At 35.2% G+C, this 18,521-nt stretch overlaps 2 protein-coding genes across 2 annotated transcripts; both read right to left on the bottom strand.

The window, feature by feature from the left end:
• Positions 1-347: 347 nt before the first annotated feature.
• On the bottom strand, positions 348-959 carry LOC138891170 (uncharacterized). The gene has a single exon (XM_070174193.1). It carries the CDS (start codon positions 957-959, stop codon positions 348-350), a length of 612 nt encoding a protein of 203 aa, XP_070030294.1.
• Positions 960-12,646: 11,687 nt separating this feature from the next.
• On the bottom strand, positions 12,647-17,319 carry LOC104214956 (transcription factor UNE12-like). Its single transcript, XM_009764691.2, has 7 exons — positions 16,945-17,319; positions 16,756-16,854; positions 15,580-15,699; positions 15,383-15,448; positions 14,842-14,907; positions 13,497-13,574; positions 12,647-13,395 (listed from the first exon to the last, which is right to left on the bottom strand). The coding sequence occupies exons 1-7, from the start codon at positions 17,302-17,304 to the stop codon at positions 13,165-13,167; spliced, it is 1,020 nt and encodes a 339-aa protein (XP_009762993.1). The 5' UTR covers positions 17,305-17,319; the 3' UTR covers positions 12,647-13,164.
• Positions 17,320-18,521: the final 1,202 nt, after the last annotated feature.

The following is an 18,521-nucleotide window of genomic DNA, read 5'->3' as shown; positions in this document are numbered from 1 at the left end:
GACTTTGCTGCACAACGCCCTTGTTGGGCCTGAGAGTTATGAGGGGCTATTGAATTAGTGGACTGAGCTACATTGCCTTCATTGTTCTGCTTTGTTGATGGACAATCCCTCAAGAAGTGGCCCTGCTAACCGCACCCAAAGCAACCATTTGTGCCCAATCGACACACCCTTGAATGCTTCTTACCTTATGCGTTGCAAGTAGGGTACTTAAGACCTTTGTAGCTCACACTAGTCTATGACTGTGAGCCTGCTGCTCTGAAATTTTGGTCTTTCTTATTAAACTTGGACCTCTGAACTGGTGCACTAGCTGAAGACGGAGCAGGTCCTAATTTTGGTTTCTTAAAGAACTAACGGTTACCACCTTGTTGAGATCCACCATGGCTGAAATTTCTTGTAGACTTAGCTCTCTTGTTGAATTCCCTAACCCTCTCTCTCTCTCTCTGTAGCCGCGCTTCTTCCTTCAATCTGTCTTCGTTCCCTTGAACAATGGATACCATTTTAGTAATGGTCATGTCATTATTCTGAGCAACTATATTAGCATTAACAAACAAGTCATTTGAAAGCCCCAAAACAAACCGCCTAACTCTGGCCCTCATATCACGTACCATTTCCTGAGCATACTTAGCCAGAGAGACGAATTTGAGGTAGTACTCATTCACACTCATATCATTCTGTCTGAGTCTCTCAAACTCCAAAGCCTTAGCTTTTAAGACCTCAATGGGTAGAAAATGCTCGAGAAATGCATCTACAAACTCCTTCCAAGTTGTAGGAGCCACATCCTCCCCTCGGGACTCTTCCCATATTTCATACCAAGTGTTGGCAACATCCTTCAGCTGGTACGTAGCAAGCTCTACCTCAGTGTCTGTAGCATGCATCACTCGAAATATCTTCTTAACATCATCAATGAAGTTTTGAAGATCCTCATCCTTTTCGGACCCTGTGAAGACTGGAGGTTTCATGCTGAGGAATTCCCTGGATCTGGAACTACCCGTCTCAACAACAACACTTGTCCCCTGCCTTTGAGCCTAAGTAGCAACAATTTGGGTGAGCAACTGGATAGCTCCCCTGACATCTATGTTAGAAGCATTAGGCATTAAGCCTGTTGCACCTCCCTGGGCTGGAGTGACCCCTCACCCCGAGCAACATTAGCCGTATCCCCTTAGCTAGTAGCTAAGGGCCTTGTGGTGTACTTTCTTTTTGTAGGCATTTTCTGAAATACATAATTCATATGAGTTAGAAGGATTCCTGAAGCATAGCTCTAACTACACGATCTAGAGTATGAAAGAAATGAAACAATCCTAAATGTCTTGGTGGTCAACTGCTTACATGTGTGGCGCGCGCACACACATAAAAGTGACCACACTAGACAAGGCTTCATAGACTCCGTAAGACTCTTGAACCTAGGCTCTGATACAAGCTTTGTCATACCCCAAACCATGGCCTGGGCGTAACACGACACTCGATGTCTGACTGCATGTGACCGAGTGAACCAACTATATGGCTGGATCAACATGCGGTATAACTGTAAGCTAGATGTAAATATATAACATGATGATCTACTAAAGAGTCTGACTGAAATATCATAGACGCGGAAAATACTAAAAAGTCTGTAAGTATAAACGAGTAGCTGACAAGGCTAACACATAAAAGCCTGCTAATATCTAACTGACTGGGCTATAGCCTACGAAACCTCTAAAGAATACTGAAAATGCTAATTGTTTACTGGAACAAGGTCCCGATATACCTTATTTGAAATACTATAAGGACCGAAAGAGAGAAGGATAATGCCCCGAAAGACTAGGGATCAACAACAGCTGATACGAGATGTCCTAGCAAGTAGAATCATCAACCTATATATCGTTACCTGCATCGAGAGATGCAGGCTCCCGGCAAAAGGGACATTAGTACATTTGAATTGCACTGGTATATAAAACAACTAAAGGAAAGAATTGTAAATATTGAAACTGAAACTGAATTGCTAACTGATAAACTGATAACTGAACAAAGAAGTAAGGATATGAATACTCCCTCTTCTAAATGATGAATCAGGAATTGAGAATCATACTGTAATACATGATACTGAAATAATGAATCATACTGAGTTACATGATACTGGAATAATAAATAGGATTAGACTGAGGTGTGTATTCATAATAAGTTGATTTGTTATATCTGAAACTCATAGAATATTGAATGATTATGAAACTATGTCATCTAGAGAATAGAAGTTCTACTACTATTCATGGAATTAAGGAATAATTACTTTCCGAAGAAACTAGTAATAGTCATAATGAATAGGACATATGGGGAATCATAGGCATCCCTAAACGTAAAGAGTTAGCCTCACATACCTCAATTTCGTCCCTTAGTGATACTACAATGATCCACAATACTAAGAACCTTCAATCCACAATGGCAACATCCAATGGAACCAATATTATTAACAAATTCTATAACTTAAACCATTTAGGCATATTATCAAACACCTTGTAGGCATAAATCTCTACATCTCATCACCATGTAATTAGTCCATCCAATTACCACCATTCATCAATAATTTATCCCACCATCATGATTAACCAATTTATAACTTCCAACATCATATATATGACCAGCCATCCACACTCAACCAACAAAGTTCCATTAAATAATCATCTTTCAATATCTACAATAGTTATGTATTAAATTGGGAACCTATGGCTTCTAATCACCATACCAAGAGTTCCAATTAGGGTTGTGCATAATTTGGTAAATACTGAATTACTGTACCAAAACCGAAAATTTTGGTACTTGGTATATGTTATTTTGATATTTGGTATGGTATGTGGTTTAAGTTTTTAAAGTATGGTATTTGGTATTTTAAAATAAAATACCTAAATACCGATACCGTACCGAAATATATATATATATATATAGAAATACCGATACCGTACCGAAATATATATATATTATATTACACAAAACATATATTATCAATTATAACATAAATATAAAAAATCTAAAATTTTACTTTTCTTTATTCTCTAAGTTCATCAATTAACTCTAAACAAGTAACAAGACATTTCTAATGATCAAATATTCTTTTATGTACAATTTTCTCTATTTGGGTCGATATTTGCTAGTTTTGGACAAAATTTTTGTCAACAAATATTTTCAGTTTTGTATTTTTGAGTACTTTAATTAAGAATATTAGAGTCTATAGCTCTATGCACTAGTTAGTATTCAAACCGAATAAACCGAAGTTACCAAACCGAATAAACCGAAACGAAAAGAGAAAAACCGAACCATACCGAATTTAATTTGACACGGTATTGGTATAGGATTTTAAGAAACCGAATACCGAACCGAAATGTCTAAATACCGTACCGGACCGACAAACACCCCTAGTCCAATACTTATTCATACTCATATTCCCTTAATAAATCCATACATTTAAGTCTAAGGGTGTAGGATTACCTTTTTGGAAGAAATCTTGCAAAACCCTCCTTTGAGTTCTTGAAGAAATCTCTTAAAGATCTAAGTATTTTATGTAGTAGATTTCATCAATACTAGTATATAAATGATGGAATTCACACCAAAATAATGGAGATTGCTTACCTTGAAGATGGGAGGGGTTGGAGGTTTTAAGAGAGGAGGAAAACCCTAAAATACGTCCCAAAAAATGGGGGAAGTGAACCCCCGAATTAGCTTAAAAAGACCTTAGCTAGGGCGCGTCCGGCTTGGAGAAGTGAGCCTCACTTCGCTTTCCAGCACCTTCAAGGGAAGGCAAGATCCGCGCCCAGTCTGGCGAAGCGAGTCTCGCTTCGTTGTCCGCCAAAATAACTGGAAGGTCTGATTTTGGTAATTTGATCATAACTTTGAGTAGGAATGTCCAAATGACAAACGGCTTGATGTCTTAGAAACTAGACTCCAAGATCTTTCATTTGATAGGTTGTGCATCACATAACACCTTATATAAATGTATATATGCTCGTGCAAAATTTGGTCTTGTGCGTACTCATTTGAAATTTTAGTCTATCATGAGTATTGCCATGAGTATAATAGATATAAATTTGTTTATTCTAACAAATATTGCCAAAGTTTTGTTGGTTATGCAAATGCAGGGCATTACATGGAATTCGTTCTTCATACGAAGATACTAACATCTTATAAATTAAGTGACTCAACACGAATGCGATGTGTGATTTTGTTTTGAAGAGAAGATTCTAATAATATTGAAGACGATGCTGCCTGCATATCTCAATTGAAAGAAAGATATATTGGAGGAGACAGAATAAAGCACATTTTGCAAAAGTTTTTTTTGCATAGACGATTTTCAACAGAAAGATGAAATAGATGTTCAAGAAATTCGTTCAAGTCATAATTTGGCGAAATAATTATTAAAGCATTGCCAATCTCAACATTAGAGAAGTTGTTATACAAGCTTGGAATTCGTCGTCTCCGAGAAATAAAATGATGTTTCATCAGGGGGAGACACATACGTATTGCACTCTTTTTTCCTTAGTTGAGATTTTATCCCACTGAATTTTTCTAGCAAGATTTTTAACGAGGCAACAAACAATGCGTATTACAAGATATGTGCACTCTTTTTCCTTCACTAAGATCTTTTCCCACGTGATTTTTTCTTAGTAAGGTTTTAATTAGACACATTATCTATGGACATCCAAGGGGGAGTGTTATAAATAATTATCTAACGGTAGATGTCCATAACTCATAAAGGAGTAATACCCACTACTCTTCTCCATTATCTCCATAACCCCCATTACTCCAATACTTATGGAGTTATAGTTGTAACTATCATACCTCCATAACCTCCCCCATGATCTTCCTCCATGATCTCAAATATTTAATATCATGTTCATGACTTTTTTGTATACATCTATGTAATACTATAAATAGAGGATGAAAAGTGATATTGTACACTTGAATACATGGAAGAAATAAGAATCTCTGCTCTCTTTCTCTCTACATTCTTGTCTATTTTCTTTTTTTATATTGTTACTTTGAGCTTAATTTCTTAACACTATTTAATTTGTTGAAAATTATGTGCTTATTCATACATTACAAGAATTAAATTTATAATTTATCAATAATTGCAAGGTTAAAATGCTAATATCCCTTTTATGAATGATCTCCAACTTCTCGTTTATTGCACCAAAATAACAAAAAGAAGAAGAAGAAGAAGTTGCTACGTCTATATATTACATAAAATAAAATAAAAAGCCAATAAATATTAGATTATATCCCAAAAACCATAAATAGGCTGTCATATGTATAAAAATGTTAATAACTACATTAACAACTTATTTTACATAATATTATGTGTTGAAGTAGTACAACCTATCTTTGCTTTTTGGAGCAAATTGGCTTTGTCGTATCATATGTATTTCAGGACGCATGTTAATTAAATGTTGATTAAGCTTAGAAACAAACATGAAGATGTACACAACTACACATCAAACAAAACTATAGCTGCAGAAACAGATTTAGAGGAACACAAAAATAAATCAAATTTAACTAAAACCGAAAACCTCCTAATTAATGCCCATTTTTATTACAGAAATTTGTATGTTTCAAGCTCCTGATTAGATCAAGGGGATCATATTACAATCTGATTTAATTCTCATTTTCTGAAATATATAGAAATACCAGAGTGTATGCATATTAGAAAGAGTTTAATTTAAATAGACAGTCTTGTGTAAAGAACTTAACACTGTACTGTCACGTCATCTTTACCTGTTGTAGTATGTAACATATCTTATTTTCAAGGAGACTTATATGTAAATATATTCTTTGGCCAGTTAAGAATTTACATATCCAGAAGATGAAAGTAGTAGAAATAAGGATGTTGAGGGCATGTGCGGGCACACTAGGATGGATAAGATTAGGAATGAAGCTACTCAAGAGAAGGTGGGTGTGGCTCCTATGGATGACAAGATGCGGGAAGCGAGACTCAGATGGTTTGGACACGTGCGAAGGAGAAACCTAGATGCTCCGGTAAGGAGGTGTGAGCGGTTGGCTTTGGCGAGTACGAGAAGAGGTAGAGGGCGACCTAAGAAGTATTGGGGAGAGGTGATCACGCAGGACATGACGTGACTTCAGATTTCCGAGGACTTGGCCCTTGATAGAAAGGTGTGGAGGTCGAACATTAGAGTTGTAGGCTAGGAGGTAATTGAACAATTTTTACTTCGTACTGGGTGTGAGGCTAGCCTAATAAGGTTTTGTCTTAGATGCTAGTGGTTAATGTTGTGTTCACACTATTCTTCTGTTTTTCATAGTATAGGGCCTTATTTACTTGTTATTGTTGTTGTTTTTCATCTATTTTTTGGTTCTTATGTCACTGTTATTATTTATATATTTTGTGATGATGGTAATGATGTTTTTGTCTCTTTTCGTCTTTTTGAGTCGAGGGTCTTTCGGAAACAACCTTTCTACTCCCTCGGGGTAGGGATAAGGTCTGCGTACTCTTCCCAGACCCCACTTATGAGATTTCACTGGATTGTTGTTGTTATTGTTATTGTTGGTGACTTAATAGTATAAAGAGTTCTTTATACTTATAATCTATTGGTAATTCTCTCTGCACACACATAGGCAAGAGAAAAGATGTAAGCTTAGCCTAACCCCTTTACTAGTTAAAAATGAACCACCAGCAGAAGCTAGACTAAAGGCTTTTACCTAACACCTACCAAATAGATATAATTAAGGCCAAAATGTTATTTGTTATGCTTTATGGCATTTTGAATGGCGTGCTACTTTAATTATTAGAATTTTTTTTCAGCACTTTAATTGTAAGTTGTAACTACTCATTGTTTGTCATCATCTTATGTTTGAAAATGAATTTAAGTGCTGGAGAAATTTTATCCGATCCACAATATAGATAGAGATATAATTCCTTTTTAATGAAGCCCTACTCTTAGTGCTACCCTACATTATTTAGCAACAAACTGAAATATATTTGTTTAACGAATAAGTGAAACTAAAATTAAATTATAAACATCAACCACTTCATTTTCTATACAATTATTTGTACAACAGGTACATTATCATATAAAACACAAGATGATCATGTCGTCAATATATATGAAATATAAAGTTTTTGGATAGCAGACCACAGTCAGGCTTAGGAAGTAATGGGGAAAGGTAATTAGGCAGGACATGACACCACTTTAGTTTAGCGAAGACATGACCCTCGATAAGGAGATGTCGATTGAGATCGAGGATTAGGTTTGTGGATTGATAGGTAATTGGGAGTCTCTTCTAGTCGTACTAGTAGTAGTAGTAATAGCAATACTAATAGTACTCTTGTATTCTCTTATTCCGAGTCCTTGTTGTTAGACGATGTGGCATTATTGCCGGTAGTTTTGCCCTTCTCTTGTAGCTTCGTTTTCCTAGTTCCTTGCTATTACAGGCTGTGCTATTTGTTTATGTTATCTTATTTCCTTGCCATTGTTACTGTTTGTTTATTGTGTCTTTTTCACTGTTCTTGAGCAGAGGGTCTATCACAAACAACCTCTCTTCCTTCATAGGGTAGAGGTAAGGTTTGCCTATACATTACACTCTCAGACCTTACTGTGTGAGATTGCACTGAATTTATTATTGTTGTTATTATTGATACCAAACCACAGTCCATAATTATAAAAAGAATGTAGTATACAGTAAAGTTGTTTTTAAAAAGTTGCTTTGACTATATATAGACTTTATCTAATTCAGCCAAGTTTTTGTTAAAAGAGATTAAAGGCAGCTAAGCCACTATTTGTTTAGAGAAAATTAAGCAAAACAATTTAAATTAGGCAAAATGACACTGTATAGTTGTTCTTCAAATAATAGTCGAAAAAATATAGTATATATATTTTTTGTATATATACAAAATTTATATATTTTTTCGGCTATCGAATATAAATAGTTTTTGGTGCGGGCTCAAAGTAATAATACCCCTCTAAATTATCCAAGCTAAAATGGTTTCACATGCTTGCTGAATCATTGGATAAACCAAATATAAAACTGATCATCTGTGTAAAGTTAGAAAATTTGATCAACGAAATGTATCCCCGATTTCCAAACACTTGACAATAGAATATTTTTGGACAGTCCATGAGAAGCAAGGTAAGGTTGCGTATTATAGATCCTTGTGATTCGGCCTTTCTTTGAACCCCGCGTATAGCGTGAGCTTAGTGCATCAGATTGCCTTTTTAATAGGAATTTTTACCTCCTATAGCAAAGGTTAACACCTTATTTATTTTAAATAAATACCATTTAAAAAAATTATATTCTATAGATACCTTTTAAGGTTTATAGCAAATTTAATTTTGGTTACCTCCTAGCCTTAAGCCACTAAATACGCTATTTAGTTACACTATTTTTTTTTCTCTCTCTACTTTGATACATCTCATTCTCTTCCCCCATTCCCTGAAAATACGATGCTCAATCTCAAAATTTCTCTCACCCACACTATTTTCTTTTCATTCCGATCAGTTCTTGCACCGAATTGAATATGTTAGGTAGTAGCGGACCTCAGGCTTCCTGATCGAGTCTTTCCCCAGGCAAAAATCCATTCGCAATCCATCAAAACTCAATTATGAGTCTTTAGCGTCGTTAAGCAATGAATCAATTTCGAAAATTCTGGATTCGGTTGCAACGATCGGGTGCTTTGAGGTAGGTAACCATGGAATTTCAAGGGATCTCATCAAATCAGTCTTGTCCGTCGGTGTCAGAGTCTTTGAGATTTCATCAGAGGGAATTCAATCTGACCACCCTCATTGCTTGAAAATCCTTCTTGGAAGGTAGCATTCCTGTTTCTTAATGATAACCGGTCAATACTAAAGGAGCTTTCACTTGTTTGGCTATGATACATCCGCTGCTCCCTTGTATAATTCGAGCAACATTGGGTAGCAGGTAATGAAAAAAGGTGTCGCGTGTTGTACCTTCAAACGTTGCTACGGCGGATTCGCCGAAAATTAGGGTTTGTTCTTGAACAAATATGACGGAGTTTGGGGGCTGAGCAACTTGATTTTCTGTTAATATATTTCAATGTATTTTCATGTATTTCATTGTATTCATTATCTTTTTTTCATTGTAATTCAATGTATCTCGTTGTATTCCATGTATTTCATTGTATTCACTGTCTTTTTTTTCCATTGTATTTCAATGTATCATGCTGTATTTTATGTATTTTATTGTATTCACTATCTCGCTATATGTCATGAATGTATTCATATATTTTTTTAATTAATATAATTTATGTATTTAGATGTATTATATAATTTTTCTAAAGATTGCTATGTTTTGGGGGTATTTTTCGGTTGAGAATCTTTTTTATAACTGAAAATATAATTTTTGTGTGTTATAATTGAGTTTGTTGAGTTATATTAGGAGTCTATTATGTTAATTGATTCACTTTCCATTTTAAAAACAATGTAATCCCCTATTTCGCCGTGAATACAGTCGAATACAATAATCTGTCCAGCTGTAATCCCATGTTTCACTCCATGAATACAGTCGAATACACTCGAATACAACAACTGATTAGCTGGACTTCCCTGATTCACGCCTATTTTTGCTACTGTATTCATGAATACAATAGCTTAAATACATCAAATATATCTTATAACCACAGAAAATGTATCTATAATCCGTAATATAGCAAATGGTATCTATAGATAGCTAATTACTACTAAAAGATAGTGTTTTATGAAAATTTTCTAAGAAGCACGACAATTCATTAATCTTAGGTAGTATGGCCCAATCATTAAATGAAGTGCTATAACTGCAATACATCATTTTCTTAATAAAAACTCATAAGCTAAGATACTAAAGGCCCTACTTTAATTAAGAATTATTAAATACTCCTAAGAAAAGAAAAAATAAGAAGTCCCTACAAGGAAGTGAGCCTTGTAGCAATAGTAAAGTTGTCTCTGATATATAAGTCGCGAATTCAAATTATGAAATCAACCACTAATACTTGCACAAGGATAGATTGCCTACATTCGTCGGGCTGCCCTTTTTTAAGTCCCTGCAATATTGGGTGTGTGACTATTTATTCAAGTGGTGATCCTATGTTTTTGAGCCTTTGTGGCTAGCTAACACGAATAAAGTAAAGAAGAAAAGATTTGTAAGCATTTTGAGAGTTCTCTGTTAGTGTTGAAGGGAATTCTCCAATTTAAGATTCCTAAAGAAAGATACTCTTTTTTCTTTTTGGAATCTTACGGAAATGTTCCAAATAAGTCCTAAGTTATCAAAATTAGCCAAATACATATAAAAATTGAAAATCCAAATAAATAAATTTTTTTTCTCCGAGAATCACACGCAAAAATCTCCTTTCCATATCTTTAAACTTGGTTAGCAACATTAGATGCAAGACGGAAAGGAAATTTTATGGACGAGGTAGCAAACAAGGTGATGGGTCAATATACAAAATTTGAGAAAGATTGGAGGTGATTTAGACTGATTTCATATCAAAATTCGTAAAAATTGAGTTCAAAAAATTCTTCTGCGACACATGTATCAAACATATATTACGCATGTATCACACACACAGATATACATGGATATACATGTGATATACTTCTGATACATATGTGATATACAAATGATACACAATGTGATACACATTATTTTTTTCATGTTCATGTTCATCTTCTACTTCTAATTTTCAATTCAAACCACCTCAAAGTCCATCAAATCATCTCAAAACTAAGATTCAAACTCCTTATGGTGTACTCAATCTATTCTAATAACACTCACTCAAAAGAAAGCAAAAAATTAACCTTTTTTTGGTTAAAAATAGTTAATTGACTAATATTTTACGAATTGGCCAAATTTTGTAATAAACTACTTATAAATGAACACAACTGGTAATTTTTTCTCTTTTTTCTTCAATTTGTGTACATTGAAAGGGGCCCTCGTATTATAAGATTCTCTCACTCTGTGGTCGAAATTCTATTCCCCTTAGTCGTATGTATTCACTCTATTTTGATTTGAATGAGCCAGGCTCCCGATATACATATGGTCGATCCTTCGAGTGTAATCGTGTAGGGATATAAATGATGTGAAAATTAAAATGTACAATAATTTATATGAGTTTTAGGGATGGCAATGGGGCGGGACAGAGCGGGATAGGGCGGGGCAAGTTTTATTTGATGGGGGGCGGGGCGGGTTAAAACATTATTTTTAACTTTCAAAGTGGGACGGGGCGGATTGCGGGTTTAATACGGATTCAATGCGGGGCAACTATGAATTTGACAAACCCGTCACAGAAAATCCAAATTTCAGATTGAGAACCACAATTTCTCCTTGTTGAGTATATTTTTTGAAATGAACACGCACCATGATACAATGATATTTACAGGATAAGCTTTTCTTGTAGAAGTAAAGCTTCTACAAGAACATAAAATGATACTCTCTCCGTTCCAATTTATGTGAACCTGTTTGACTGGACATGAGGTTTAAGAAAAAATGAAGACTTTTGGAATTTGTGGTCCTAAACAAGCCAAAAAGGGCCCCAGAGTATTTGTGTGGTTAAAAAAGTTTCTCATTAAGGATAAAATTGTAAGTTTAAGCTGAATTGTTACCAAATTTAGAGAGAGGTCATTCTTTTTGGAACGGACCAAAAAGATAATAGGTTCACATAAACCGGAACAGAGGGAGTAAATGATATGCTCCACAAGTATGAGCATGTAGTTTCACGCTACGATAAAGAGAAAAACATAATTGCTTGAATAATATTAAACTCTTCAATTTATAAAATAATAAAATATCAAACTAGTTTGTTTTAGTAGAAGAAAAAAAACATATGCGGGGCGGGCGAAATTTTTGTGGGTTTTGACTTTTGCCAAACCCGCCCCGCCCCATTGCCATCCCTATGAGTTTATGACTAGTCCTTCGTACATTAGTTTCATATATTTTTTCTATAGCGAGATTACTCTTATTGTGGTTTCTATCTCAAATTTCTGATAGTATATGCTCATTCACGCCAAGATTCAATCTTGTCATTGCCTACGCTTCCTGCAGAAATCTTATTAAAGCTTCCAGTTAAATCCCTGTTGCAATTCAGGTGTGTTTCTAAATCTTGGCTTTCTTTAATCTCTAGCCCTAAATTTACCAAGACCCATCTCAGCTTATCTGCTAGTAACATGGATTACACCCGCAATTGGACAAAGATATTTACCGTCAAGTCTCCTATTGATTCCATGGGAAAGATATTTTGTCCACCTATTTTAACGTCAAATGAAGGTGAAATTTTGCTTTAGTTTGGACCACGTTTTACGAAGTAAAGTCCAAAGGATGACTCGATCAGATATCTAGATATTACTTTGTTCAATTTCTAGAGGCAGTAATCTATGTTAATAACTTAGTTTGTCCCTTTTCAAAGGAGGGACCATGAATGCAACAACGGAGGCTGAAATAACTCAGATGAAGACAATCGTGTGACTGATAGCCTGTACGAGTTACACGCTATGTATTTTTCTTAATTGCTGTTAAATTCTGTTTACATATTGTCTGGGAATATCTTGTTAGTCGGTTATTTGATCCTTAAAGCCATTCTATCCGTGATTAATATTTAGAGGATCAAACTAATTTGCCATGATTGAAAAGTTATTTAAAATATACTATAACACTGGGGAGATGTAGAGCATACACCATTAGCACAGGACATAAATATTCTTGCTAGAGTAGCCCAGAATACAATTTGACTTTTGAGAAACGTCTTGGGGGAGAGCCACATCAACTATCCATTGCAATAATATACTTAAATTACATTACACTTTACAACAACCAGTTGATTACTTTTACATCGCCCCACCAATCCACTATGCAAAAGATAAAGGAGTCCCCACTATCCCACAAACAAAATGGCAGAAGAGCAGCTAATCATAGATAACTTTGAAAAAGCTGCTCACCTCATCCAAAATGATGATAATGGATTGGGTGCTTTCAGACGTTTACCTTTGCCCAAGGTATGACATCATGCCTTGTTTGACGAAAACTCCGGAAAGGTAATAAAAGGGGCCAATGGTTGGGCTAAAAGCAAAAATTGTGGCATCTGACATTGATTGCATTGCCACCAATTGCAGAGGAAAATACAAGTGATAGTAGGTAAGGATACAAAGGAGGGTAAGACACAAGGCTATTAGGAGTTCTCAGAGGCACGTGCAACAAATTGGAGGTCTATGACGGGGCTGCCGGTTCCGGCTTGACCATTGACAGGTCATCCGGTTGCTGAGTAGGATAGATAAGTGCAGCAAGTGATATGGGCATGATGCAGAGTGATTTGGACTGAAGGTATTGCATGGCTGCTCCAACATCTTCCTCCATGAGCTTAGCGACCTCTTGTTCTGTGTCGACATTGGACCACTTTTCCCAGATATGCTGGTTGGATCTACTTTCGGCACTGTCCCCCTAAAATATAAGAAAACAAAAGGATTTTGAAGCAAATGAAGCAAATCTGGAGTTCGAGCTAACCCTGTTTTTAGGGTCTCAGTAGAAGCAGGATTCATTACCTCCACAGATTGCAACGGAATGTCAGCAACAAGTTGTGCCACTGCACTGGCTCCTCCCAGCCTACTCATGCTCAGTACCTTTAGGCAATTTAATGCACATCATTTACAGGACAGATACAATAATGAAAACTGGCAATCAAAAACCAGTACGAGACAGCGATGGCCAAGAAATCCCAAATACATTGAACTAACAGAACAGAAAGTGGGAAACTATAGAACCAATAAGGAGGCTATGGCATGCATCAAAACCCTCCGTCCTCCATTATAGCCAAAAATTTCCATATGATACAGCAAATGACGTACCAGAACATGACACTAAAGGCTACTAGGTTGTTGAAGTAAAGCAATCACTTGGCACTCTGTTATGCAGGGTCACAGTCAGATAAGATATAAGTTTCTCACTGAAGCAGCAACCATCGCTCGTGAGGTTATTTATATATAGTAAAAATGAAGACTTTCAACTGTTGTATGAGATTCCTCCTTTTGCTATTTTCTTGTACACATCTAAACATTACCTTCCTCCCCATTTTATGGAACATTTAAAACAGAACCAAATAGTTTAGTTTGACTAACATAGTATACTAGTAATAGAGCCTATTAAAAGAATAGTTGAAAAGTTAGTTCAATTGAAAAAACATTACCTCAAAGTTCAAATCTGATCAGTTAAAATGATTTGAAAAGCTTGTCTAAAATATATAATAAGTAGAAAGATGTCAAACCCAAAATAGTAAGCGAGTAGGTGGTAGAACAACCCAGGATGAGAATTACTTTCAAGTTATCCAGGAGATACAGAAATTTAAAATTAAAAAAAAAGGTGATAATTGCCTATTTGCAAACTGAAATTAGTACACACGCAAAATTGTTAACCTGTATTATCTCTCGAAGAAAATTCTTTTAAACAAGGGTATTATCTCTCGATATTCCTTATGAAATCAAGCTAAAAAATGGCTCAAGGTACCGCAACCATTGCCTAGAGACAATCAGATGATGTTAACTCAATCACCTTTAGAGAAATCAGAAATCAAATGATTTCAAACCACTAAACCCCTCAGAAAGAAGGTTTCTAGCAGAACATGATGATCAAGTTGAATAAGCTATCTCAGAAGAACAAGCTGATCAACATAAACTCAAGATACTTAAATGGAATGGAGAACACCACACGAGTAGTCGCACACAGATTGTGAACTTCTATAAATTATAATGGCTCCAACAATTTGATACTTTGTAAACAACTCTTTCATTGTAGAGAAATCAGAAGCCAAGAACTTAATTTGCTCCGGAACATGGTAGGAAGAGTGATTGACTAAATAAGCAATTAAGATGAATGTTAAAAATTGCACGTTACCTTAACTTGAAGCCTTAAGAACTTCACATAGTCCAGAATCTCATCAAGCATTGCGGCCCTATCGGTCTGGAAAGAGAAAAAAGAAATAAAATCTCAATACCTAAAGCAGCCACATCTTTCTAATTTCACTCTTCATGGAGGGGACTGTTCATATTAGATGCTGAAAAAACAAAGATAAAGTCCAATTCCGAAAGTCCCACTCAAAGCGAAAATTAGCACTTAACTGAATCCCACAAGTCTAACTAATGGAGAACAGTAAATTGAACCATCAGACAGCACTCTACTGCAAGTAAAAATTTGCCTACAAAATTTGAATGATCCTTTTTCGATAAGTTACAAGATGTAAATCATCTTTTTCCTGCTTTTTTTTTTCAAGCACTGGTATTTTATGGTCATGATGTGCACCAGAAAGTAAAATTGCCGTTATCTGTAAACATAAGACTTTGTGTTTTAATGAGCCTCAGTATGACAATGCCATGAGTAAAGAAACATACTCGCCACTAAAATAAGAACTTGTTGCCACTAAGAGAGTGAGACACACCTTATTGCAGCTGGGGACAAGTTCTTGCAAAGCCTTTATTCTTTCTGATATCCTCTCTCGTCTCAACTGCAAGGGAGACAAATCATTACTCAGCACTTGTTTCTAGAGGACTCTAATAACACCTTGTATCATACTACACGATTCGCGCTTGTCCTTATAAAGCTTATCTACATAACATGGTATATCAATCTTATTACCCTCTCAGCTATGCTATGTGGATCTGTGGCTTGTCCCCTCCGAGCTCGAACCCTAGGACGAATTACTGGTGGGTGCGGTACAGTTACTGTTGTGCTTGTTGTTGGTTGGCCTTGGAAAGGCTGAAAGAAACCAAGAGAAATTATTAGCTCAATAAATGCAGTAAACGTCACACCCCTCATTGACAAGAGACCATGTTATTCTTAAAGAAACATAATTCAAATCAAAGTTACCATGTCTGAGTCATGCAACTAATTAGACTTCAAAGTAAAGAGAAATTAAACGGAATACTGCATGCAATTCCATCCTTCAACAGTGTTTTACTGTCTTATAATCAAATGATATGCTTCGGTTAGAAAACAGTTATTTGTTAATGCCAATATGCTTTACTCATAGTCAAGGAGTATTAACATTGTCTAAATAAAGATTATGGACTTAGTGCTTCAGACAACTTACTGGCTACAAATTTGGACATGCATTTAGATTTCAGCTTATGAAACTTCAATCATTTAAGCAAAGTCTACGAAGGGCTCGAGGACAAAGTTATTTCTCATAAAACATCAGAAACCAAAATCCTTAACTGTTACCGGAGATTGCAATATGCACAAAGTCAACAAAGAAACAAAACTATGGATCGAAGATGCTGGAAAAATAACAAGCCATATTTATAACAAGCGCTTTTTAAAAGACAATATCTAGTAACCATGCGACTTAATTTTTTTTCCAATTTTAACATTCTTCAATACACACTGATTCCTCCATTTTCACCAGAATCAATATCAACTCTTCATAGGGACCCCCTCCAAGTCACTATAAAATCATAGTACACATAACATACCAAAACCTCAAAACCTATCATAATCTCAAAAAAAAAATGAATCAACACATGAAATGAACTTAAATTTTACATTTCCCTCTATTATATCGACACATTATCCGTATTAGAGAGTAATAATGAGCAATTCTAGAGACAAAATTGAGGGCCACAGATACTCTTCACACGGTGTGATATTGATGGCAGAATAGTACAATTTTTCCCAAAAAGTCTTACACGATTAAGAGTATTCCTACGCATTATATGTAGCTTCCTAATCTTTTCATCTACCAATGAAAACAATTCGCAGACACGTAATCTTTTTAGCTTTAATAAAAGATTTACACACACACACACAAGTAACCTGGATATGGTGAACAGGAGGCACAGCGTGACGAACTGCATGAGATTGCAAATGTTCTAGACCAGCATATAAATTCCCGATATTTATTCCTTCTCTTTCCTGCAAAAAATAAACCAAAAAAAATTAAGTTAAATATTCTAAAATTTGGAAAATGCCAAAACGCAAAAAAAAATAAAAAATAAAGCTTACATGCTTCACTGCATAAGCACCAGCATCGCTGACGTCATCACGGCCGTTATCCAAGCTAAGTCCCAACGGGAACAACGGTTGCTGTAGACCAGAAGCAGCAGCAGATGCCGAAGTGAACGACGTCGTTTCTGATGAAGTCCCGACGTCAGCTACCGGCGGCAAGCCAGTGTAGGAAGGAATCGCGAGAATTTGCTCTAGGAAATCGTCGGCATAGCCCTCCGGTTGGTTTGTCGCCATGCCGGAGATTATCTCCGGCGAGAAAAATGTTTTTTCCCGGCGAGAAGAAGTTAATAAAGGGTTTTGAGGAACGGAAATGGAATGGAATGACTCTGTTTTGGCTTTTCGTGCTTTTGTGGGCATGCGTTTTAAAAAGTGTGATGATTTTTCTGGATGGGTTTGTTGTTTTTGCGGGTGGCCCTTGGATTTTATTGTAGTATCTATATTTACCTCTATAGTTTTGTAAATGGGCAAATTGCTCATTATTCTTACAACAGGTAATGACAAAATCATGAACCCTCTGTAAGAAAATGTACACACTAACAAATGATAAAATATAATTACTTAATAATAAGCAATGGCAAGATGAGAAAAAAATAAGGTAACGATGCGATCACACCAAATCAATCGTTCCATAAAGTTGCACTTTTTATCGTTACGTAACGATGGATTTAACGATACGATACAATCAAATTTAAGTAACAATCAAAATAAATATTGTATTAAATTAATAATACGATACAATACAACAAGTAACAAACCTTCCAAACACGCTGTTACATACTACTATTTTGACTGAGCATATATATATATATATATATATATATATATATTATGACTAGTACTTATAGGGGTCGTTTGATATGAGGTATAAATAGATATAATGATGATATAAGAATATAATACCACCTTAATACTTGTTTGGTTAGCAAATCCGGTATAAGTTATTCCGAGATTAAAATTAGTACCGAGATAACTTATACCTTATAGGAAGTGGGGTAATTAGTGCCGGGATAGCTTATACCATCTTCTTAGAAATTATACAATTGTCATTTTTAATACAACATACCAAACAATGGATAAAAAATAATACTAGAATAACTAATCTCAGCATAACTTATCACGACATAATTTATCCCAGCATAAGCTGTATTCAAACCAAACGACCCCTTATAATCTTAAACATACCATGAATTTTATGGAAGTAAAAGTTTGCTATCAAGGATAAAATGAAATGTTTAAAATGAAAAACTTTTTAAATATAAAAATATTTTTTTTGAAAAAAAAAACAAAAAGAAAATAGTCATATTAAATAGAGCATAGGGAGTACTAATTAAGATTAGCGGGCGTTTGGACATAAGAATTGTAAAAATCCAAAAAAAGTAAAAAAGAATTCAACTGAAAATAATATTTAAAAATTAGAGTTGTGTTTGGACATGTGTCGTTTTTGAAGTTTTGTAAGAGATCTCAGTGAAAATTTTGAAAAATAACTTTTTGAAGTTTTTCAATTTTTTGAAAAATTCCAAAATTTATCTTCAAGTGAATTGAAAATTTTATTGTCAAACACTGATTTTAAAAAT

The sequence above is a fragment of the Nicotiana sylvestris genome, chromosome 1 (genome assembly GCF_000393655.2).
Source record: "Nicotiana sylvestris chromosome 1, ASM39365v2, whole genome shotgun sequence".
NCBI lineage: Eukaryota > Viridiplantae > Streptophyta > Magnoliopsida > Solanales > Solanaceae > Nicotiana > Nicotiana sylvestris.
The sequence above is the reverse complement of the archived record's forward strand: the minus strand, read 5'-3'. Positions and strand labels throughout refer to the sequence as shown.

What these genes read in the sequence shown, in the direction of transcription:
- LOC138891170 (XM_070174193.1), bottom strand. Translation starts at nt 959, where the DNA reads ATGAAACCTCCAGTCTTCACAGGGTCCGAAAAGGATGAGGATCTTCAA.
- LOC104214956 (XM_009764691.2), bottom strand. Translation starts at nt 17,304, where the DNA reads ATGCCCACAAAAGCACGAAAAGCCAAAACAGAGTCATTCCATTCCATT. An exon ending in GTGCTTATGCAGTGAAGCAT is followed by an intron (nt 16,855 to 16,944) that starts GTAAGCTTTATT and finishes TATTTTTTGCAG; the next exon opens with GAAAGAGAAGGAATAAATAT. An exon ending in CACATAGCATAGCTGAGAGG is followed by an intron (nt 15,449 to 15,579) that starts GTAATAAGATTG and finishes TCTCCCTTGCAG; the next exon opens with TTGAGACGAGAGAGGATATC.